We start from the raw sequence: 25,117 nt of genomic DNA on the forward strand, positions 1-25,117 counted from the left end.
AGAGCCTCATGTTCTGAGCTCTCTGGCTTCGGGCAAGATGGCTGCGCCCAGTGGCTTTGCTGGGAGGGAGGGGCTGCTATTCTCACGTCCTGATCTGGATTCGGATCAGTTCTGTTCTCTGGTCTCCTGAGGCCCTGGGTTTATGGGATCCCCGCGCATGGAAGCTTTCCCCCGTCAGCGGGTTTCCACTGAACCAGCCGCAGGAGTCCTGGATGGCCTCCCGGTCTCACGGCCCCTGCCCCGCTCCTTCCCGGACCGCGCAGCAGAGATTGCAGACTCTGGCGGGGGAGTGATGTTCTTTCCTACCAGTTCCAGCACCTCCGAGGCCTCAGCAAGGTTTATGATGTCCGCCTTCTTGGTATTGTAGGTCTCTAATGTGTTGGCATTAGATTTATTCTCTGAAATTCAGTTTTTCCAATCCTTTGTTGTATTTTGGAGGAGAGAGAATCCCGGGTCAGCTCACCCCGCCATTTTGCTCCGCCCCTTTCCTCAATTTGCTAGTATTTTGTTGAGAATTTTTGCGTCTATGTTCATCAGGGATGTTGGCCTATAATTTTCTTTTCTTGTGGTGTCCTTGTCTGGTTTTGGTATCACAGTGATGCTGGCCTCATAAAATGAGTTTGGAATTGTTCCCTCCTCTTCTATTTTTTGGAAGATTTTGAGAATTGATATTAATTCTTCTTACAGTACTTGGTAAAATTCACTGGTGCAGCTGTCTGGTCCTGGACTTTTGCTTGTTGGGAGGTTTTTGATTACTGATTTAATCTTCTCACTAATAATTGGTCTGTTCAGATTTTCTCTTTCTTCATGATTCAGTCTTGGAACGTTATGTTTCTAAGAATTTTCCATTTCATCTATGTTGTCCAATTTATTGATATGTAATTGTTCATAATAGTGTCTTATCTCTTATATTGCTGTGGTATCAGTTGCAACATCTCCCCTTTCGTTTCTGGTTTTATTCACCTCAGTGCTCTCTTTTTCTTGGTGTGTCTAGCTAAAGGTTTGTCAATTTTGTTTATCTTTTCAATGAACCAGGTGTTGGTTTCATTGATATTTTTATTGTCGTTTTAGTCTCTATTTCATTTATTTCTGTTCTGATCTTTGTTATTTCCTTTCTTCTGCTAACTGTGGGCTTCGTTTGTTCTTTTTTCTAGTTCCTTGAGGTGTAATGTTAGGTTGTTTATTTGAGATTTTTTTTGTTTATTTTTTTTTAATTTTTAAAAATTTTTCCTTTTTCTCCCCAAATCCCCCTGGTACATAGCTGTGTATTTTTAGTTATGGGTCCTTCTAGCTGTGGCGTGTGATACGCCACCTCAGTGTGGCTTGATGAGCAGTACCATGTCCATGCCCAGGATCCAAACTGGTGAAACCCTGGGCTGCCAAAGCGGAGCTTGCATACTTAACCACTCGGCCACAGAGCCGGCCCCTTTGTTTCTCAGTGTAGGCATTTATCACTACGAACTTCCCTCCTAGAAATGTTTTTGCACCATCCCATAAATTTTGGTATGTTGTATTCCGTTTTTTGTCTTAAGGTATATTTTGATTTCTCTTTTGATTTCTTCATTGACCCACTGGTTGTTCAGTAGCATGTTGTTTAATCTCCACTTATTTGTGAATTTTCCAGTTTTCTTCGTGTAACTGACTTCTAGTTTTATACCATTTGGTCAGAAGTGATGTTTTTTATGGTTTCAGTCTTTTCAGATTTCTTAAGGCTTGTTTTGTGGCCTAACGTATGATCTATCTTGGTTAATGTTCCGTGTGGACTTGAGAAGAATGTGTGTTCTCTCGGTTTTGGATGGAATGTTCTGTATGTATCTGTTAAGTCCTTCTGGTCTCATGTATTGTTTAAGGCCGAAGTTTCCATATTGATTTTCTGTCTGGGTGATGTATCCACTGATGTAAACGGGGTATTAAAGTCCGCTACTGTTACTATATTGCGGTCTGCTTCTCCCTTAGGTCCGTTAATATTTGTTTTATATATTTAGGTGCTTTTATGTTCAGTGCATAAATAGTTAGAAATGTTATATCCCCTGATTGGAATGACCCCTTTAGAATTATCTAATGCCCTTTTTTGTCTCTTATTACAGTCTTTGTTTTAAAGTTTATTTTATCTGATACAACTGTAGCTGCCCCAGCTTTCTTTTGGTTTCCATTTGGATGGAATATGCTTTTCCATACCTTTACTTACAGTATGTGTGTGACGTGAGTCTTTTGTAGGCAGCATATAAATAGGTCTGGTTTTTTAATTCATTCAGCCACTCTATATCTGCATACCTTTTATTTCGTTTTCTTACCTTATTGCACTGACTACAATAAGAGATGAATAGGAGTGGTGAGAGTGGAAATTTTTGTCATGTTCTTAATATAGGTGGAGAGCATTTAGTCTTTTATCATTAAATATGGTGATCGCTGTAGTTATTTTGTATATCCTCTTTATCAGTTTAAGGAAGTTCTCTTCTATGCCTTGTTTACCGAAAGTTTTTGTCATGACTGCCTGTTGAATTTTGTGAAATGTTTTTTCTTCTTAATCATTGGTTTTTCGTCTTTAGTTCTTTTTAACATGGTGAGCTGCAGTGATAAATTTTTTTTTTTAAGATTTTATTTTTTCCTTTTTCTCCCCAAAGCCCCTCCTGTACATAGTTGTATGTTCTTCGTTGTGGGTCCTTCTAGTTGTGGCATGTGGGACGCTACCTCAGTGTGGTTTGATGAGCAGTGCCATGTCCGCGCCCAGGATTCGAACCAACGAAACACTGGGCCGCCTGCAGCGGAGCGCACGAACTTAACCACTCGGCCACGGGGCCAGCCCCTGCAGTGATAAATTTTTGATTGTTGAATCGACCTTACGTTCCTGACTAAAGACCACTTGGCCATGATGTATTATCCATTTTATATATTGCTGAATTTGATTTGCTAATATTTTGTTGAGGATTTTTGTGTCTGTGTTAAAAGGAGATGTTGATATGTACCTTTATATTCTTGTAATGTTTTGGTATTTTTTTTTTTCTGTTTTTTGGTATCAGATTAATGCTAGTCTCCTACTAGGAGCTGGGAAATGTTCCCTCCTCTTCTGTTTCCTGGAAAAGATTGTGTAGAATTGATATTATTTCTTCCTTAATGTTCAGTAGAATTTGCCAGTGAAATCATCTGTTCCTTGAGTTTTCTTTGTTGAAAGGTCTTTGCAAATTCAACTTCTTTAATAGAATTAGGACTATTAAAATTAGATGTTCTTTTCTAGAGTGAGTTTTAATAATTTGTGTCTTCTAAGTCATTGTTTCATTTAGTCTAAGCTGTCAACTTAGGAGCGTAAAAGTTGTTTATGGTGTTCCTTTATTATCTGTAGGGTATGTATTGGTGTCTGCTCTTTCATTTCTGATACTGGAAATTTGGATGTTCTCTCTCTCTCTCTCCTTTTTTTTCCTTTTTCACTCTGGTTAAAAGGTTATCAATTTTATTGATCTTTTCAAATAACTAGCTCTTGATTCAGTTGAATTTGGTCAAAGGTTTATCTCTTTTCAATTTCATTGATGTATTATTATTTTCTTCTCTTGCTTTGGTTTAATTTACTCAATTTTTCAAGGTAGAAGCATAAATTATTGACTTGAGATAGTTCTTATTTTCTAATATAAGCATTTAATGCTATAAATGTCTCTACGCACTGATTTAGCTGTATCCTACAAAGTGTCATTTGTTGTCTTTTCGTATTTATTCAGTTCAAAAAATTTTCTGATTTCCCTGAGACTTTCTTTTTGCCCCACAGGTTATTTACGTGTATGTTATTTAGTTTCCAGATATTTGAGGATTTTTCAGACATCTTTTCTCTTATTAACTCTATTTCAATTCCATTATGTCTGATAGAACATACCATGTATGATTTCAGTTCTTTTAAATTTGATAAGCTTTGATTTATAGTTTATTCTAGATTTGGTAAGGTTTATGGCATATCTTGTTGAGTGTAACGTGCACTTGAAAAGAATGTATATTCTACTCTTTGTGTGCGGAGAGGTCTGTAAATGTGTAAATTAGATTAAGTTGATTCATAGTGTTTTTACATCCTTACTCATTTTCTCCTTTGCTCTATCATTTATTCAAGAAAGAGTACTGACATCTTCAACTATAATTGTATAATTGAGCATTTATGTATTTCTCTTTTTAGTTATATTAGTTCCACCTTGTGTAATTGTCCTACTTCTGTTGTGTTATCCATTTATGACTGTTATTTCTTTTTGGCGATGTGACTCTTTTATCATTATGTAATGTCCTTCGTTATCTCTGGCAATTTTTCTTTTTCTGACATCTATTTTGTCTGACAGTACATTCCTTCTTCCATTTGAGTAGTGTTTGCATGCTGTATCTCTTCATTATTTTTTATATTAATCTGTGTACATTTTTATATTTAAGTGGGTTTCTGGTAGACAGTGTATATAGTTGGGTCTTTTTAAAAAAATACACTTGGACTTAGGGTTGACCCGGTGGCATATTGGTTAAGTTCACACACTCCGTTTTGGCGGCCTGGGGTTCACTGGTTCTGATCCCTGGCATGGACCTGCACACCGCTTATCAAGCCATGCTGTGGTAGGCATCCCACATATAAAATAGAGGAAGATGGGCACAGATGTTAGCTCAGGGCCAATCTTCCTCAGCAAAAAGAGAAGGATTGGTGGCAGATGTTAGCTCAGGGCTAATCTTCCTTAAAAAAAATGCAATTTGATAGTCAAGGTGTTTTAGTTTAAATTTTATGAAATTGTTCAATTCATTTACTTTAATCCTTCCATTTTTAAATTTTTTTGTTTGTCCTCTCTGTTTTTTGTTTCCTTCTTCCTCCTTTCTTCCTTTCTTTGGATTATTTGAATGTTTTTAGCATTGCATTTCAATGTATCTCTTGGCCTCTTTTGCTTGTTGCTTTTTCATGGTTGCTCTAGGAATCAAAATATATATGCCTGCTTTGTGCAGTCTACTTAGAGTTAATATTTTACTGCTTCAAATAAACCTGGACACTTCCCTCCCTAGGTCCCTGTTCCCTCTCCCCTTTGTGATTATGATTGTCATATGTATTTTTACATAGAATAAAAACTCTCCCGACATGTTGTAAGTTTTGCTCTCAGCAGTAATGGCTATTCAAAGTAAATTAGCAGGAGAAAATAGTCTGTTATTTTTACCTAGATATGTACTATTCTTTTTGCTTGAAATTCTGGATTGCCCTCTGGCTTCATTTCCATTCAGTGAAGAATTTCTTTAGCATTTCTTTCAGAACAAGTCTTCCCCCAATAAATTCTCTGATTTTCCCTTATGTAAAAGTGTTATGAGTTGCCTTCATACTTGCAGGATATTTTCAATGGGTGTAGAATTCTAGGTTGATAGCTTTTTTCTTTCAGTACTTTAACTATGTAGTTCAGCTGTTTTGTGACTTCCATAGTTTCTGATTCAAACTCTGCATTCATTCAAATAATTGTTTCCCTATATGAGATGTGTTGGGTTTTTTGGCTTCCTTTACAATTCTTTAAAATTTATTTTAATTTTTTCAGTTCTTTGATTTTGATGGGTTTGGGCATGGTTTTCTTTAACTGAAATTTTCACATCTTTAAATCCATTTCTTTCACCAAATTTTTTTCAGTCATTATTTCTTCAAATATTTTTTCTGTGCCAATCTCTCCTCTCCTTCAGGAACTCCAATAATGTGAATTTTTTATTTTGTCCCATAGGTCCCTGAATCTGTGTTTAGTTTTTATAAACTTTATTTGAGATTAGATATTTTATTCACCTTCCAACTGACTGACTCACTAGTTATCTTCATTTTGTTGTTTAGCCCATTCAGTGAGTTTTTTGAGACACTGTATTTTTCAGTTCTAAAATTTCCATTTTATTCTTTTTACAGTTTCTGGTTTTTGCTAAGAATTACTATGTAGTCCTTCATTTTAAGAGTGTTCACCTTCCTTACTCATGAAGGATGGTTATAATAACTGTTGAAGTCTTTGCCTGATAATTCCAACGTCTGAGTCGTCTGAAGGTGTTCTTCAGTTGACTCTTTTCCCTTGAAAATTGTTCAGATTTTCCTGGTTCTTAATATATCAAGTATTTTTTTGCATCCTGGACATTTTGAAATTTTATGTTGTCTGTGTCATATTAAAATCCATTATGTAGTGTTGATTTTGTTGTTGTTGTTATTGTTATTTTATCAGGAAATTAACCTTGTGCTCAAATTCTGTCTCACGTCTTCTGGGCAGTGGTTCCAACATCAGTTCAATTTTCAAAGCCTTTGCTGCGCTTTTTGGCTCTGACCTTGCATGAAGCATTGAAGGGTTAGTTTGAGGCTCATATTGTAGTTCAGCTCTCAGAGTCATTGCGGTGCTTCTTTGGGTGTATTCGGCGTATGCACAGCTTTGGCATAAGCCCAGGACTTGTGTTGATTCTCCAGGCTTTTCTCCACACTTTGTGGCTCCCATTGGCGACTTTTCATGGTTACTCTGGCCATGAGGCTGAGGTTTTCTCAGAGTTTGAGCCTTCTGTGTTGTGCAGACCTGCAGGATTGGACCTACTTTAGAGTGCAGTGGTGAGGGAAAAGTGAAAAAAAAATCACCTAGAGATTACTCCCTATTCTTTAAAAACCTAGGACTCTTTTTTTCTGATTCTTCTGTGCAGAAAGATGAGTGTTTTCTTGGGCTGTTAATTTCCACTGTATCATCACCATGGCCGTGCCATTCCATGACTGGGGCTATCCCTGGGGCAAGGCTGGTGGAGAGAAAACAAAAGTGGTATTCCCCCCCACACACTCTGCAGTTCACAGGGCTCCTTTCCTCGTTCTCTTAGCAGAAAATTGGGTTTCCCTTGTTTCTTTTCCTTCCTTTGCCCACTGTGCAGTTCCCTAATTCAATCCATCTTTGGTCAAAGGGCAGGGGGTAAGAAAGGTAAGGAAGGGGCCAGCCCGGTGGTGCAGCAGTTAAGTTCACACATTCTGCTTCTCGGCGGCCCGGGGTTTGCCGGTTCAGATCCCGGGTGCAGACATGGCAACGCTTGACAAAAGCCATGCTGTGAGAGGCATCCCACATATAAAATAGAGGAAGATGGGCATGGATGTTAGCTCAGGGCCAGTCTTCCTCAGCAAAAAGAGGAGGATTGGCAGTAGTTAGCTCAGGGCTAGTCTTCCTCAAAAAAACAAAAAGAAAAGAAAGGTAGGGAAAAGAAAAGGAAAAAAAAATATATAGAAAACTCACCATACTTCACATTGTGATTTTTCCTCTGAATACTGCCAGCTATAATTCACTTTTTGGATTTCTTAAGTATAACTGCTTTTTGTATTTTTGTCTGGAGTTTTTAGTTGAAATCAGTGGGAAAAGTAGTTTCTGGTGTGATACTTTCTCTGCTTCTCTTGAGATGATTATGTGATTTTTATTAATTTTTTTGTTAATGTGGTGTATCACATTGATTGATTTGGAGATGTTGAACCATCCCTGCATCTCTAAATATCCTTATTTTATATTGGTCTGCACAAGGAGTTGAATATGTATCTTTTTTAGCTGTGTTTACAGCAGAGCATGTTTTTCTTTGGTAGTTGTATGGGAACTTTCCTGCTCACATATTTGTTTCTGAAAAGTGACACTTGACTAATCTTCTCATATTAGAAATTCTCCTGCTTGTCAATATGTTTCTCCATCTTTCAATTTTCTTAACCTAGATACCCCATGAATATGCTTTTGTTTTTAATAGTTTTGAATAATATTTAGGATATGTTTCTGCAGAAACTGTATCCAAGTTAATACTGCATTGGATAATTTTACTGGAGTAGGGCTCTTAGTTGTAGCTTTGCGTTAATATCTGTCAAGTTGTAGTGATTTTTCATATTGTTGCTGTATTTCCTCAGGGCTTTCACATCTGTTTTTGGTTCTTCTTGTCAATAAACAGTGTGGTATAGCACTTATGTTTCCTTCTAGAAGTTTCATGGTTTCAGGTCTTATGTTTAAGTCTTTAATACATTTTGAGTTAATTTCTGTGTATGGTGAAAGATAATCATCTGCTTTCATTCTTTTGCATGTGGCTGTCCATTTTTCCCAATACCATTTATTGAAGAGGCTTTTCTTTCTCCCTTGTATGTTCTTGGCTTCCCTGTTGAAAATTAGCTGTCCATAGATGTGTGGGTTTATTTCTGGGCTCTCAGTTCTGTTCCATTGATCTGTGTGTCTGTTTTTGTGCCAGTACCCTGCTGTTTTGATTACTTTCTAGCTTTGTAATGTATTCTGAAATCAGAGAGTGTGATACCTCCAGCTTTTTACTTTTTTTCCCAGGATTGCTTTGACTGTTAGGGCTCTTTTGTTGTTCCATATAAGTTTTAGGATTCTTTGTTCTATTTCGCTGAAAAATGTCATTGGAAGTCTAACAAGGATTGTATTAAATCCCTAGATTGCCTTAGAAAGTTTGGACATGTTAACTATGTTAATTCCTCCAATCCAAGAGCACAGAATATCTTTCCATTTCTTTGTCTCTTCAGTTTCTTTCAACAGTTTTATAGTTTTCAGTGTACAGATCTTTTACCTCTTTGGTTAAATTTATTCCTAGGTGTTGTATTCTTTTTTTGTTGCAACTGTAAATGGGATTGTATTCTTAATTTCTCTTGCTGCTACTTCATTGTTAGTGTATAGAAACGCAACTGATTTTTGTATGTTGATTTTGTATCCTTCAACTTTACCATATTCACTTATTACTTCTAAAAGTTTCTGGTGGATTCTTTAGGGTTTTGTATATATCAAATCATGTCATCTGCAAATAGTGACAGTTTTACTTCTTCCTTTCCAGTTTGGATCCCTTCTATTTCTTTTTCTTGCCTGATTACTCTGGCTAGGACTTCATATCTTTGTTAAATAAGAGTGGAGCAAGTGGACCTCCTTGTCTGGTCCCTGTTCTTAGAGGGATAACTTTCAGTTTATCTCCATTGATATTAGCTGTGTGTTTGTCATACCTAGCCTTTATTATGTTGAAGTACTTTCTTTCTATACCTATTTTATTCAGAGTTTTTATGCTGTATCTTGACAAATACTTTCTCTGCTTCTCTTGAGATGATTATGTGATTTTTATTAATTTTTTTGTTAATGTGGTGTATCACATTGATTGATTTGGAGATGTTGAACCATCCCTGCATCTCTAGAATAAATCCCACTTGATCATGGTCTATGATCTTTTTAATGTATTGTTGTATTTGATTTGCTAGTATTTTGTTGAAGATTTTTGCGTCAATGTTCATCAGTGATATTGGCCTGCAATTTTGTTTTCTTATGTTGTCCTTGTCTGGTTTTGATATCAGATAATATTGGCTTCATAGAATGAGTTAGGAAGCTTCCTCTCCTCTTCCATTTTTCGGGAGAGTTTGAGAAAGATAGATGTTTAAGTGTTTGAATGATTGGTAGTATTCCCCAGGGAAGCCATCTGGTCCTGGACTTTTATTTTTTGGGAGGTTTTTGATTGTTAGTTCTCTTACTGGTGATTGGTCTATTCAGATTGTCTGTTTCTTCTTGATTCAGTTTTGGAAGATTATATGATTCTAAGAATTTATCCATTTCTTCTAGATTATCCAGTTTGTTGGCATATAGCTTTTCTTTGTATTCTGTTATAATCTTTTGTATTTCTGAGGTGTCCATTGTAATTTCTCCTCTTTCATTTGTGATTTTATTTATTTGAGCCTTCTCCCTTCTTTTTTTCGTAAGTCTGGCTAAAGGTTTGTCAATTTTGCTTATCTTTGCAAAGAACCAGCTCTTGGTTTCATTGATTTTTTTCTCTTGTACTTTTGTCTCTATTTCATTTATTTCTGCTCTGCTTTTTATTATTTCCTTCCTTCTACTGATTTTGGGCTATTTTCTTCCTTTTCCAGTCCCTTTAGGTGCTCTGTTAGATTGTTTACTTGAGATTTTTCTTGTTTGTTGAGATAGGCCTGTATTGCTATAAACTTTGTTCTTAGAACCACTTATGCTGTATCCCATAAATTTTGGACTGTCAGATTTTCATTTTCATTTGTCTCTAGGTATTTTTTGATTTTCCCTTTGATATCTTGATTGTCCCAATCATTCAGTAGCATTTTGTTTAACCTTTACATATTTGTACCTTTTCTGATTTTCTTCCTGTAGTTGATTTCTAGTTTCATACTTCTGTGTTCAGAAAGGATGCTTGGTATCATTTCCATTTTCTTAAATTTATTGAGACTTGTTTTGTGGCCTTATATGTGATCTATCCTGAGAATTTTCCACATGCATTCAAAAAGAATGTGTATTCTGTGGTTTTTGGATGGAGTGTTCTGTATGTGTGTTTATATCCATCTGGCCTAATATATCATTTAAAGCCAATGTTTCCTTATAGATCTTCTGTCTGGATGATCTCTCCATTGGTCCTCTGCTTGTGTGGCTGTCTATTTCTCCTATGTCTGTTAGTAATTGTTTTATATATTTAGGTGCTCCTATGTTGGGTGTGTAGATATTTACAAGTGTTATATACTCTTGTTGGATTGTTCCCTTTATCATTATATAGTGACCTTCTTTCTCTCTTGTTGGTTTTTGTTTTAAAGTCTATTTTCTCTGATATGAGTATTGCTACCCCAGCTTTCTTTTCTTTGACATTTTTATGGAGTATCTTTTTCCATCCCTTCACTTTCACTTTCTGAGTGTGTTTAGGTCTAAAGTGTGTCTCTTGTATGCAGGATATATATGGGTCTTGTTTTTTCTATCCAATAGGCCACCCTATTCCTTATAATTGGAGCATTTTGTCTGTTGACATTTAAAGTAGCTATTGATAAGTATGTACTTATTGTCATTTTGATACTTTTTTTCTGCGTGTTTTAGTAGTTCTCTGTTTCTTTCCTCTTCTCTTGTTCTCTCTTCCCTTGTGGTTTAATGGCTTTCTTTAGTATTATGTGTGAGTTCCTTTTTGTTAATTTTTTGTGTATTTATTATAGGTTTCCAGTTTATGATTACCACGAGGTTCAGATATAATAACTTTAGTATATAGCATTCTATATCAAGTTGATGGTCTCTTAAGTTTGACCTCTTGCTAAAAGCTCTACTCTTTTATACTCCCCTCCTCCCATGTTTTATGTATTTGAGATCATATCTAACCTTTTGCGTGTGTGTTACCATCTTACCATGGAAATAGATAATTTTAGTCCTTTTGTCTTTTGCCCTTCATATTATCTTCATAGGTGGTTGATCTGCTACCTTTACTGTATATTTACCTTTACCAGTGATTTTATTGTTTGTTTTTTGATAATTTTCTTATTCCTATTTGTGGTCTTGTCTTTTCCACTTAAACAAGTCCCTTTAGCATGTCTTGTAAGGCTGGTTTCTTGGTGATAAACTCCTTTAGTTTTTGCTTATCTCGAAAACTCTTTATCTCTCCTTCCATTTTGAATGATAACCTTGCCAGATAGAGTATTCTTGGCTGTAGGTTTTTTCCTTTTGGCGCTTCAAATATATCATGCCACACTTCTAGCCTGTAAGGTTTCTGCTGAGCAGTTGGCTAATAGCCTTATGGGGTTTCCTTTGTGTGTAACTTGTTGCCTTGCTCTTGCAGCTTTTAGGATTCTCTCTTTATCTTTAATTCCTGATGTTTAATTATAATGTGGACTGTGTGCTTTTCTTTCTGGTGGTTTTTGGTTGCTTTCTGAAATGGGTGGTTTTGTGTGTGGGCTGTATAAGAGCAGGCTTTTCTTTCCCTTACATTCAGTAGTTTTTCTTGTATTCCTGTTGTTGTTTATAGCCAACAGAGCCAGGTATTATGACACTTGTCTTGGTTGTGCTGAGTCCAAAAGCTGTGTACTGTGGTAAAGCTCTCCTGCTTAGCTTCCACTCCTCCACGAAAGGCTTAACGTATGAAACATTAAGATTGCTCCCTGCCAGCTGTGAAGCACCACAGCTAGAGGGTGGCTTCTTTCTCTCCAGAAAGGAATTTCTGTCTCTTCCACTTCACTCAGCACTGTCCTTTGTTGTGGAGGTTATTTTTATCCAGTTACTGGTTCTCTCTCAGGGATATTTGTTCCAAGAGTAGTTGTAAAGTTGTTGTGTCTGTGGGAGGAGGTGAGTTCAGAGTCCTCTTATGCCGCCATCTTGACACCGGCTCTCTCCTCTAAGACTTTTATAGTTCTAGTTGTTAATTTTAAGTTGTGGTCCATTTGGAGTTCTTTTTTTTTTAGTGTTGTGAGTTAGGGGTCTAGTTTCATTCTTTTGCGTGTATATATCTGATTGTCTCAACCTCATTTTTTGAAAAGACAATTCATTCCCATTTGAATTGTCTTGACACCCTGTCACAAACCAATCTACAGTAAAGGTAAGTTTATTTCTAGACTCTTCAATTCAATTCAATTATTTTCTATTTCAATGTCTATCCTTATGGTGAGTATCACGTTGTATTAATATCTGTAGTTTCACAGTAAGTTTTGAAATTGGGCAGTGTGAGTTTTCCAACATTTGTTCTTCTTTTTCAAGATTATCTTGTGCATACACATTTAGGATTGCTATGTCTTGTTGGTGGATTGGCCTTTTTGTCATTCTGTAATGTCCTTTTTGTCTCTTGAAAATTTTTTTTCCTTTCAAGTCTGTTTTATCTGATATTAATATGGGCATTCCTCCTTTCTTTTGATTTATCTTTTTCATGATTTCTTTTTTTATGATTTATCTTTTTCATGATTTACTTTCAACTTACCTGTATGTTTATATTTGGAGTTTCTTGGAGATAGCATACAGTTGGGTCATATTTTTTATAGCCTGTCTGCCCATCTCTGAGTTCTGAGTGAAAATTGATTTCCTCCAGAGAAGATTTTTATTTTTTTTGCCAATCACCTGAGGGCACCATCATCCCAGGACCACTTTCATTTTTTGACTTGGGGTTCTCAGACCACATCATAACATTTATTCTGGCCAGATAGGCAAGTTTTGTTTTTTTCTTTTTTAATTTCTTTGCTTTTCTTTGCCATTCTGCACAGCATGATTTTTTCCTTCTTTACTTTTACTCTGTGAGTATAGCCAATTTAAAGGTTGTGGGTCTCTTGTATTTCGAACCTGAACAGACCTGGGATCACTTCTGATTCCTAAATGTATCCTGTGGTCACAGTAGAAGCTAGAAAACTTAAGGGCTAGAAACTGCCTTGAGCATTTCTGAGTAGCTAGGCTTCTTGATTTCACTTTGCTTCAGATCTTTGTTTCTACCTTTTTTCATAGTAGCTTAGTAGCTGATTAAAACAAATTTTTTGGAAGTATTTTAACCTAGTAATTTAATTGCATTTTGAAGGATTTTTCTAGAGTTTATCATTTCCTGTGCTGCTGGAAATAGAAGTCATTGTTAATAGCAAAATAATTCTTTGAATCAAAGTATTGTATACTGGCTATAAGCATGGACTCTTGAGCTAGATAACCTGGGGTAGAATGTAAACCCTGCCAGTTACTACCTGTGTGATTTTTAGAAACCAGTGTTTCTTCTCTGTGCCTCAGTTTCCTCATCTTTAAAGAGTCTTAATAGCACCTATCATATAGGGTTGTTATGGTAATTAAATGAGGCCATACATGTACACTTACAACAGTGTCTGGCGTAGGAAGTATTCAGTAAATATTGGCTGTTATTATTAACTTCGTAAGCCATAACTCTTATTTTTGGGTGCTCTTTCACTTTATGTTAAAACTTTTCCACTGACTTGCATATAGAAAAAGTTGTCAGTTTTTCATCTGTAGAAACCATACTTTATATCTGGAGTACCATATTATTTGGTTTCCCCTCTTCCTGTTTTATGAATTAGTTTCATGCAGGAAGAAAAAAACCTATTGCCACTTTCTTAAGCCACTACTAACTCTTACATTGCCCATCAGTAAGTAACCTTGTTTATCAAAATCACTGTGTTTGTTATCTCTTGAAGTTTATGTTGTTTCTTAAGAATCTCTCCTTTCTCTAAACCCTAATGAGAATCTATTCCTATGGGGTATTCATCATCCAGGAAGGTAATCAAAGTCCAAAGCCTTTCGGTCTTTATGACTTACCTAACCTACTACATAATTGTCTTTTTTTCTTGTGTGAAAATTTTCCTCCTTTCCATCTTCAGAAGGGCATCTTAGGAAATAAGGAATCTTAGAGCCAGGAGGAACCTCAGAGATCATCTAATCTAGTTGTTTTCAGACATTTAAAATATGGAATCCCTTTTTTCCCAGTGAAGATGTACACTCACACACAGACACACGTTTATATATGTGTGCGTGGGGGTGAGTATAATGGATCAGTTATAGTTGCTGTGGTTGAAGCAGGAAGCCCAAATTTGGCCATCTTGCAATTTTCTGCCCCCAGTGCATCAGCCCCTAAAGCTAAGTCTGCTCACTGAGCCCTAGGCACTGCATAGGATAGTTTTTAACTCTGGTCTAGCCTATCCCATAGGTTAGAGTTGGTGAAACTGGCCTAGATGGAAACAGAATCCACTCAAGGCTACATACTAACTAGCCAAGTAGGGACTTGGCCTATTTGCTGTTTCCGTTTTACCGTACTACGCTCCGAAGTATTCTTCCTGCCATAGGTCTGTAGAGCTGCTGCTTAGTGTTTTCTACAAACTTGTCTAACACATCTGTCCTTGTGCTTGTCCTGCCAGCAAAAATCTCACTTTTGCCTGGCAGTTGTTATTGACTTAAAATTCTAGTGATAAACCTAAATAAATTCTGTTAGGGATGGTCTCGTCATCTTTAGAGAAACTATTTCCAAATGCCTTGCTCTCTAAGTATCTTGTGAAGCAAGAAAAACTGAAGGACTAGGAATGCCTGCAAAGGGACTACAAGTAACATAAACTTTAAAATTTAGGCCACTTTATCATTTACTCATTCACTTACTCAACTAACCAAATATTTACCCATTGCCTTCTTTGGCAGTCACTGTTCTACCTACTGGGGATTTTCGTACATGTTAAGCTTCTCCATGAGCTATTTTCTTACTCTTCATTCTGACCCTGGGCAATCTCATCTACTATGTGGCTTCAGTATTTTTTACTTCCTATGATTGAGGTACTGTGTCTGCCCTATGAGTAAGGCCTGGGTGGAGGCCCCCAACTTCCTAGTCACCTATCCTGTGATTTAAAATTCGTAGCAAGGAGTTGTGATGCATAAGAAATGCTGGTGGCCGGCCCCTTCTGCAGAGATACTGTATCCTTTGGCTAAGATCTGAGGATAAGGAATTTCCATTTTTGCCATACTTACCTGGAGTGGAGCTTGCATAGTGTTGGCCTGGGAAGAGGAGAAAGGAAGTGGGTCATGGCTTAAGTGCCACAGATTTTCATTGTTCTTACTGAAATTTAGTAGAATTTCTTGAAAAAATGCTATTTGATTTGTTGTATGCTCTTAGGACAATTCCATGAGACTTTAAATTCTTGGCTTTTTTGTTTTTGTTTGTTTTTTAATTATTTTCACCAGCAGTAGTTGTTTTGCTGGGGAGCAGGTTCATGGAGCTTCTTTCTTAGCATGATTACCTGATTGATTTTTGAGCATTGAACCAGCCTTGCATCTCTGGAAAATCCTACTTAGTCATTGTGTATAATCCTTTTGAGATATTGCTCAATTCCATCTGCTAATATTTTGTTGAGGAATTTTGCACCTATGTTCATAAGGAATATTTGTCTATAGCTTTCTTTTCTTGTACTGTCTTTGTCTGGCTTTGATATCAGGGTTATACTGGCTTCATAGAGTGAGCTGATTTTCTGGAGATAGGATGAGTAGAATTATTCTTAATTCTCATTTAAGTGTTTCTTGGAATTCTCCAGTGAAATCATCAAGCTAGGAAATTTTGTTTGGGGGGAGATTTTTTTTAAGTATTATTTCATTTGCAAAAATAATTATACAGCTATTCAAAGTATCTATTTCGTATTAGGTGAATTTTAGTAGGTTTTTGATCGTTTGAAGAGTTAGTGCATTTCATCCAAGTTGTCAGATTTATATGTATGACTACTTACCTTGTAAAGATATTTGGAGTGTGTACTGATATTCTCAGTTTTAATGTAATTGGTAATTTGTGTCTCCTCTCTCTTTTTTCTTTATTACTCTTGCTAGAAGTTTTTAAATTTTATTGATCTTTTCAAAGAACCAGATTTCCATAGATTTTTGCTCTTACGTGTGTTACTTGTTTTCTTCTGTTTATTTGCTTTTTCTAGTTTTTTTTTAAGGAGTTTAGACTATTGTTTTGAGACCTTTCGTTTTTTTTCTAATGTAAACATTTAACTCTGTAAATTTTCCTTTCATCTCTGCTTTGGCTGTATCCCACAGCCAAATTTTGATATGTTGCATTTTTTAAAAATTTTATTTTATTGTGTTTTTTATTTCCCTGACTCTTCTTTATCTTGTGGGTTACTTATAAATGTGTTCTTTAATTTCTTGGTGTTTCGTTTCTAAATTTTTCTTTATGTTACTGTTTTTCATTTTTACTTCTATGTGATTTCAGTTGTTTTCGATTTGGTAAGTTTTTTTTTTTTTTTATGACCCAAGATATGGTCTGTCTTGTGAATGTTGAAAAGAATGGGTATTCTGTTGTTGAGTAGAGTGTCCTGTAAATGTCAGTTCGATCCTGTTAGTGGATGTATTGTTGAGTTTTTTGGGTAGTTGGTCTTGTTAGTACATTTTACATACATAAATTATCATAGTATATTGGTAACAACATTTTACCACCTCGAGTGAAGTATAGAAACTTTTACCTTCCCCTCTTTATAACTGTCTTAAAATTTTTTCTTTACATACGTTGGCCAGCATATCAGATAATGTTAAAATTTCTGCTTTAACCATCAGACGTAATTTAATGCTAAAGACAAGCATAGGCTTTTATATTTTCCCCAATTTCTCCCATTCCTTTGTTGTTGTTTTCTGTTTTTCCAAGTTTCCTTGTATTATTATTTCCTTTCTGGGTGGAGAAATTTTTTAAGGCATTCTTTTTAGTCATAGTCTATTGGTGATAAATTCCCTTAAGTTTTCTTTTTTCTGAGAATGTCATTATTTACCCTTCATTCCTATAGAATATTTTCTCTTAGTAGAGAATTCTGGGTTGACACTTCTTTTCTTTCAGCACCTGGGAATTGTTGTGCCACTTCCTCTGGCCTTATGGTTGCAGATGAGAAATCTGTTTTAATTTGAATTCATATTCCCTTTAGGTAAGCATCTAATTCTTTTTCTAGATTTTTGAAGATTCTTCTTCAAGGTTCTTTCTTTTTTCTTTTGTTTTCAGTAATTTGATAATGACGTGTCTCAGGGTGGATTTGTTTGGATTCATTTTGATTGAGGTTCACTTGGATTCTTAAATCTGTGCTTTTGTGAAAATTTCAGCTAATATTTCCTCAAATATTTTATCATCTTGAAACTCTTTCTCTTTTTTTAGAGATTCTAATGTAACATGATTGTTTTATATATCTATATATGTATGTGTATATATATATATGTATTTTTTTTTTCCCCATTGTCCCACAGGTCTCTGAGGGTTAGGTCATTTTCTTCAGTCTGTTTTCTATGTGCTGTTTAGATTGGGTAATTTATATAGCTCTATCTTGAAATTCCTTGATTGTTTTCTGTCTCATTTTTATTGAGCATATCTAGTCAGTTTTTATTTTATTTCTATTACTGGTGTGGGTTTTTTTTTTTTGTATTTTGTTTTGGTTTTGCTGAGGAAGATTCACCCTGAGGTAGCATCTGTTGCCAGTCTTACTCTTTTCTTTGTGTACATGAGCCGCTCCCACAGCATGACCACTGACAGATGCATGGTTTAGGTCTGCACCCAGGAACTGAACTTGGGCCACCAAAGCAGAACACACTGAACTTAACCACTAGGCCACTGGGGCTGGCCCTATTACTGTATCTTTTCAGTTACATATTTTTCATTTGGCTCTTTTATGTCTTCTGTTTTATTAGAGAAATTCTACTTTTTTCAGTTTTCTTCTTAGCATTCATAGTGGTTTGTTGAAACATTTTTATGATGGCTGCTTCAAAATTCTTGTCAGGTAATTCCAACATCTGAGTCATGGCCATGTTGGCACCTGTTCATTATTTTTCTCATTCAAGTTGAGATTTTCCTGGCTCTCTGTATGATGAGTGAGTTTAGAGAGTATCCTGGACATTTTGGGCAATATATTATTAGACTTTAGATCATATTCATATTCAATCTTTTTTGTAACAGGGAGTCACCCTGATAGCATATTTGGTCCTGACCTGCTTTTGTAGGTTGTGATTCTAGTGATAATTTGGTTTCCAGAACCTTTTGCATTACTATTCTGGTCTACTTCATGTGTTATCCAGAGACCTGACTGAAAACCATGCCTGTATTCCACACTGTAGTTGAGTTTTTAAACCTTTTGCTCTTGTAATTTTGGTCACTTTCACATGTGGTTCTTATGGGTATCTAAGATTTCCTTTCAAGGGTTATCTCTTGTCTAATCTACCTCCTCTCCCAAATCTTCCTCCCTCTCTCTGGTTGGCAGATCCCACTTGCTACAGCTGGGTGGTGGTGGTAGTGGAAGTCAAGGCTTCACTCTCAGCTTCTACTGTCCGCATCCCAATGGGGGCTTCCAAGCCCTGCCTGTTACCACCAGGCTGAGGTGGAAATTCAGACTGTGCACTCAACTTCTACTGATACCTCAGGAGAGAGATACTGTGTATTGCAGCTTGCTGTTAGTTGGCAGAGAGTAAAAGACTAGACTTCCCACTTGCTGCCAGCTAGTATCAGGAGGCACTGGAGCTCTAGGTTCCCTACTTGATTTCCATGGCACTGCTAGGGACAGGCTCAGTTTTTTCCATTGGGTTTGGCAGGAGTAGGGTCAGCATTATCAGATTTCTCTCTTGCTAAATACCCTTTTCCTAATCATTTGGCTAGAGAAAGCAGGCTTCTCTTGGCCTCTTTACATCAGCGCCTATTGGCATTTCTGGGTTGTAGGATTCTCTAGCACCAAGTCTATCGTATATGGGAGGTGAAAAGAAAACCCATGATTGAGAGTCTGTAAATAAACCCATACATTTATGGTCAACAGATTTTACCAAGAGCCTTCAGTGGGGAAAGAATAGCTTCTTCAACATATGGTGCTTGGACAGTTGGACATCCACACGCAAAAGAATGAAATTGCATCCCTACTAGGTATATACCTACTGTATACAAAAATAAACTCAAAAAGTTTGCCAAAGAACTGCATGTAAGAGCTTAAACTATATAATTTTTAGAAGAAAATACATGGGTAATTCTTCATGACCTTAGATTTGGCAGTGAATTTTTAGATATGACACCAAAAGCACAAACATCAAAAGAAAAGAATGAGTAAATTGGGCTTTACAAAAATTAACAACTTTTGTATATCCAAATATATGATCAAGAATGAAAAGATAGCCTACAAAATGGGAGAAAATATTTGCAAATTATATATCCAACAGGGGTCTAGCATCCAGAATATAAATAGAACTCTTAGAACTCAACAACAAAAAGGATTATCAACCCAACTTTAAAAAATGGGCAAAGGACTTGATTAGACATTTCTCCAATGATAGACAAATGACTAGGAAGCACATGAAAAAATGCCCGATGTCATTAGTTATTTTGGAAATACAAATCAAAACCACAATGAAGTACCACTTGATATCCACTGGGATGGCTTTAATCAAAAGAATAGAAAATAACAGATGTTGGCTAGGATATGGAAAATTGGAATCCTCGTGTGTTGCTGGTGGGAATGTAAAATGATACAGCCACTGTGGAAAGGAGTTTGATGGTTCCTCAAAAAGTTAAACAGAATTTCCATATGATCCATCAATTCCACTTCTGTATATATGCCCAAAGAATTGAAGGCAGATACTTGTACACCAGAGTTCATGGCAGCATTATTCGCAGTACCCAAAAGGTGGAAACATTCCAAATGTTCATCAGCTGATGAACAAATTGTGATATATCCATATAATGGATTATTTAACCATAAAAGGGAAATTAAGTGTGGCTACATTGTACAACATAGAAGAACTCTGAAAACATCGCGAGTGAAAGAAGCCAAATACAAAAGGTCGCATATTGTTCCATTCCATACATATGAAATATCCAGAATAGGTAGATCCACAGAGACAGAAAGCAGATTAGTGGTTGCCAGGGCCTGAGGGAAAGGGGAAAAAGGAATATTTTTAATTGATATGGTATTCTTTTGGGGTGATGAAAATGTTTTGGAACTAGATAAAAGTGATGGTTGGACAATATTGTGAATGTCCTAAATGCCACTGAATTGCACACTCTAAAATGGTTAATTTTATATTATAAGAATTTTACCTCAATAAAAAGAAATGGAGCCAGGCTGCCACCTTCTTTTCACCTTTCAGAGTTTTCTTATTTTTAATGTTTGCTTGTCTTTTTTTTTAGTTTCACTTAGCTGGAGGTATAGGGAGAAATGCATCTACTTCGTCTTGTCCATAGAAGAGTACCTTAGACTCATCTTAGTAGCTTTTTAAAAAAACTAATGCTTGAGCTCTATCCTGGAGCAGTTTAATGAGAATGGGAGAGGGGTGAGGGAGGTGAGTTGCATCAGTATAAAAACTGTTCACGGGTTATTGGAATGGGGACCTCTGTTGTGAAGCACTGTTTGAAGCACATGCTTCTCGCCATTAATGAGTTTTGCAAATAGCCATTTCACCCAGTCTGGCCAATAAGACGTGATGGGAAGCTCTTTGTAAGATAACCGTACAAGGAAGGTTGTTCTTTTGAACATTGTCATGGTATGGGTATGAATCTTAAAATTTCTGTTACCATCTTGCTAACAGCCTACAAATGCAGCCAACACCAGGAATGTGAATAAGAGAGATGGAAAGAAACCTCGTACTTGGTTACATCTCTCATTTGCTGAATTAGCCAGTTCTGAAGTCTGTTATACCCCTGTACTTTTCATCATATGAGAAAATACGTGTCCTTATTGTTTCAGCTCTGAGTTTTGATTCTGACTTATACCTGGAAGCTTACCAAACTACTGTAGCTAATGAAAGGAAAACTTAGTTGTAAAATATAGCACTGTTTACTAACATGTTTTTCTAATATTTGTCTTAATACTGCAGTGAACATATTGGTATGTATAGCTATTTCCCCCAATATTGGATTTTATTTTTCGCTCAGGTTAGGATGCCAGAAGTAGTCAGTATTGTTATTGCTCTTGTGTAATATTTCCAAATTGCTTTCCCAACAGATTATATCTATCTGCAATGTTAGCAACAATAAGTAATTTTTGTCCTACTTGTTGGATTTTACTTTTTGGATTATTGTTTGCTCATGGCATGTCATTATAGTGTTCCACTTTGATTTCTTCTGTTACTGAACATGTTGATCATTTCTTTATGTATTTATGTGTTAGTTACATTTATTTTTTAGGGAATTATCTAGTCATGCCCTTTGTACCACAACTTTGCAGATATGCAACTTACGGAAGTTACAGTTATTCTTACTAAAGCAATAGGATAATAAGTAATGCCTAAATGATAGAATTGGTGTGAGGTTAAAGTGAGATATTTTTCTAAAGTTCTGTGAACACTTTTATAATTAAAGTATTAATTCTTTATCAGTTTGTTGCAGGTAATTTTCACCTTTTTTGTTTCCCTTTTTGTGGCACTATTTATTTTACACACACAAATTTTAAATTGTATTTAGTCAAATACATCACTTTCTAGTCATAACTTAAATGGTAGAATAAAAGCAATAAGACAAATGATATGGATATATACATGAGTTAAGGTAGCAACAATATAAAATTACAGAAATACTGTGGTGATAGCCTGAAAGCAGAAGGCATTTTTAATCAAAAGTTTTCCTTATATCTTCATATTTATTTTGTACTCTCTGGACCAGTTTGCCTAAAGTCCCACTGTTTTTTAAGTACTGTGTCACATGTGAAGTCTCTATTCCCAACCACGTTGTTGGTGGGGAAACAGTTGCCAATTTAGTGGAAGAGGAGAAAAGTCCAGGAGATTAAAAATATGGAAGTCTATAGCCTGTCAGTGTTGATTTCCTTTTATTTTTCTTCCAGAAACATGATCAGGGGCAAGTTCTTTTGGATATAGTCTTCAAGCATCTGGATTTGACTGAGCGTGACTATTTTGGTTTACAGTTGGCTGATGATTCCACAGATAACCCAGTAAGTTTAAGCTGTTGTCTTTCATTTTCATTTTAGTTTTTCTCTCTTTTCAGAATACAAAGTCTTTTCTGATTTATAGTGTTCACTGATTTAGTGAGTTTTTAAATTAATTTTATTAGAAGTAATTCTTTTGCCTTTGTTCCTCATTTTCTTGATGTTTTCATCTGTCAGTTTATTCCCTTAAGGTTTTCGTAATTATAAGTCAATCTGTAAATCTAGCACTGATTTCTTTCTTTATGTGTCTTAAACAACTGAGAAGCAAATCTATGCTTCTTGACGTAAAGAGAGAAAATTGGGCATAAAGGTTAAAATATTAACTTAATACTAAAATGTTGAAGTAAAATATTTAAAAATATTGTTGTATCTTAAGTCTTATGTAAATTAGCCTGCATTAAGATAAAATTAGTTTTTCATGGCATTCATGGTGAGCTGTTTCTAACCAAAATTCTTAATTTGTTGTGTAAATTTTCCAAAAAATTGAGATAGAGATTAAATTTCAGAGCTCTACAATTCTTGGGCATTAAGTTCCTTAGATTGGTACTAATTTTTCAGTGGTTGCAGTCATGATTCTTTTTATTGGAAAGATAAGATCATAGAAATAGAAGATAGCATGTGATGAATAACAGCAATGTTTAATTCTTTGTAAATTTATGTGGTTATACAGTGAGAGTCTTTTACAAAACAGTACAATATGCTTTTGATTAGTATAAGAGAATGACTATTTTGAAGGAAGTGTTTTGTATAGTTTAGAAAAATTGGAAGGTTGAAGAAATGATTCTGGATCAGTGTTTTAGAAATCAGTTTGTAAGGCCATATTAATAGAATGGCTATAGAAAATACAGATAACTCTTGTGAGAAAAGTAGAGTTTCTCGCTGTATTTCTTGTGTGTACGCTCTCTCTCATATTCAGGATCCTAGGTCTCTGAATGAATGATTAGTGAGAAGTAAATACAAAATGTTCGATATTACTTTTTCTTCATTACTGATTTTGTATGAAAAACTAGGAGGATGTTGTGGCTAAAACAAAGCAAGGCCCAGCTAGTGTCAGTGGAAATAAATACTTTTGTGCTGAACTAAAATAAAAACAAACTTTCCTCATACTTTGATGCCTTCACCAGATGACGTGAGCTTCTCCAGGGGCCTAGTGGAGTAGTTATTTCTTGGTAAATAAACAGACGTGAGAATGGAAGTGAGTAGAAATGTCAGTAATGTAGCCTTTCCCAGAAAGATAAATTGTTAGCCAGGCAAATACCTGAAAGGTGTCCACCACACTTCACTATGTGCAACATTGAAATAAAAAATAGATAATCCTTAGATTATCTTGCTGACACTCATAGCAGACCCTCTAGCTATAAGGCTGTCTTTAGATTGATTGGAGAAGTGACAAGACAACAAAGGAGAAAGAGACCAGCTACTTAGCACCATGGTCACTGCCGTAAGTATGAAAAACCATTATTCCTGAGAAAGTATTCCAGAAAGACTAATATTGAGATTACATAAATTACAAGAGATAAAAATTCTGTCGCATAAATTTGTATGCAAGAAGACATTTCTATTCTAAAACAATAACAGCAGGATGAATGTGGGGAAGCAGAGCTATTTTGAGCTGGGTTGATCTTTCTGCTATCTCCTACCTGGTCTTACTTTTCTATCTTGAGCATTCCTTCCCAAATAAGATATATTCCCAGGTCCAAGTGTCCAATTGCTAATGATCCAAAATAATTCTTCCTTAAAAATTAGAATTTTAAAGACCCAAAAGAAGCCTTAGAGATTATCTTGTCTAATAACCTTATTTTTCATGAGAAATTATCTCCCAGTCCAAGGAGATAAAGCCCGAGCTACTTGCTGGCATCAGTGAAACAAGACTTGGATCTCCTAACTCCCCATGCAACTCTTTTCCACAACACAACAATTTCTGTGTTTAAATGTTCAGAAGAGTCTGTGAAATACCAAAAATATGTCCAAAGAAGGACCTTTAGAGCACAGATTTTGTAAGTATTTTCCCATTTCTGGTTGCCAATATGAAATATATCAAGACTTTGAGGATAATTAATGGACTGAGGGAAAGGGATGCCATTCTTAAAAGGAGAAAGGAGTAAGGGAGTAACATTTATGCAACATCAATTGAGGACTTGTTAGTAAACCAAATTCTCAGAATAATCTTATGAAAGTATCATTAAAGTTCTTTTAAAGATGAAAAACTGAGGCTTACAAAACTTATTTACAAAACTTATTTAATGACAGAGATAATTAAGTAGCTGAGAAAAGATTTGAACTTGTACCTGATTCCAAAGCCTATATACTCTTCCTACCGAAAACTGTTGCTTCCCAAGAGATGATGACGTAGATGCACATGACTCATAAAAATGAACATACTGAGGAGAGGAGGTACCATACAATGAAATTACCAGCAGGGATGAAAAGGAATTTGACAATATTCTAAAAGGATTAATCCTTATCAGTCCTTAGTTCAGAGTTTTTCATCTTAAAGCTTGTCTATGTTATATATATGTGTATATGTGTTATGTATATATGTATATGTGCTCATATATGTTGCATATGTATGTTATATGTATGAGTTAGAGGATCAGAACTAATATTGTCTTAGGTACATAGACATTGAAATTAATTTAATTGGACTTAGAACCGATAAACTAAAAAAGCACCCAGCGTTTTATTGTGTTCTTATACGTAACAAATATTAGAATCTTAGTTGACTATCCTTTTCTTTAGAATTTTCCTTGGTAATGAGTGCCATTGCAACAAACAAAATTTCTTAAAGAAAAGCTTTGACTTGTTGAATTTTCTCCTGCTTTCATTTAAAAACTGTTTATTACAGCTTTAGCTGTTAGCATAATGTCTTATATAATAGTAGTATTTAGTCATTGTTTGAGCAAGCGAAGTAATGAGTAATGACATGGTTATAATTTATTATGCATAATTTCTTTAATTTTATAAGCACTTAAAGTTGGCTGTTCCTTTGTGGCCTTTATCAGCATGATGTTCATCAGAGCC

At 35.6% G+C, this 25,117-nt stretch overlaps 1 protein-coding gene across 4 annotated transcripts in view; it reads left to right on the top strand.

Annotated features, from left to right (window-relative positions):
* The window catches only part of PTPN4 (protein tyrosine phosphatase non-receptor type 4), a 210,180-nt gene that overhangs the window by 59,388 nt on the left and 125,675 nt on the right, over positions 1–25,117 (top strand). For all 4 annotated transcript variants that reach the window (XM_046658299.1, XM_046658300.1, XM_046658301.1 and 1 more), the window contains one exon: positions 21,995–22,102. In XM_046658299.1, coding sequence (XP_046514255.1) covers positions 21,995–22,102 — 108 coding nt within the window. The remainder of the gene's footprint in view (positions 1–21,994; positions 22,103–25,117) is intronic.

The sequence above is a fragment of the Equus quagga genome, chromosome 4, assembly GCF_021613505.1.
Source record: "Equus quagga isolate Etosha38 chromosome 4, UCLA_HA_Equagga_1.0, whole genome shotgun sequence".
NCBI classification, from domain to species: domain Eukaryota; kingdom Metazoa; phylum Chordata; class Mammalia; order Perissodactyla; family Equidae; genus Equus; species Equus quagga.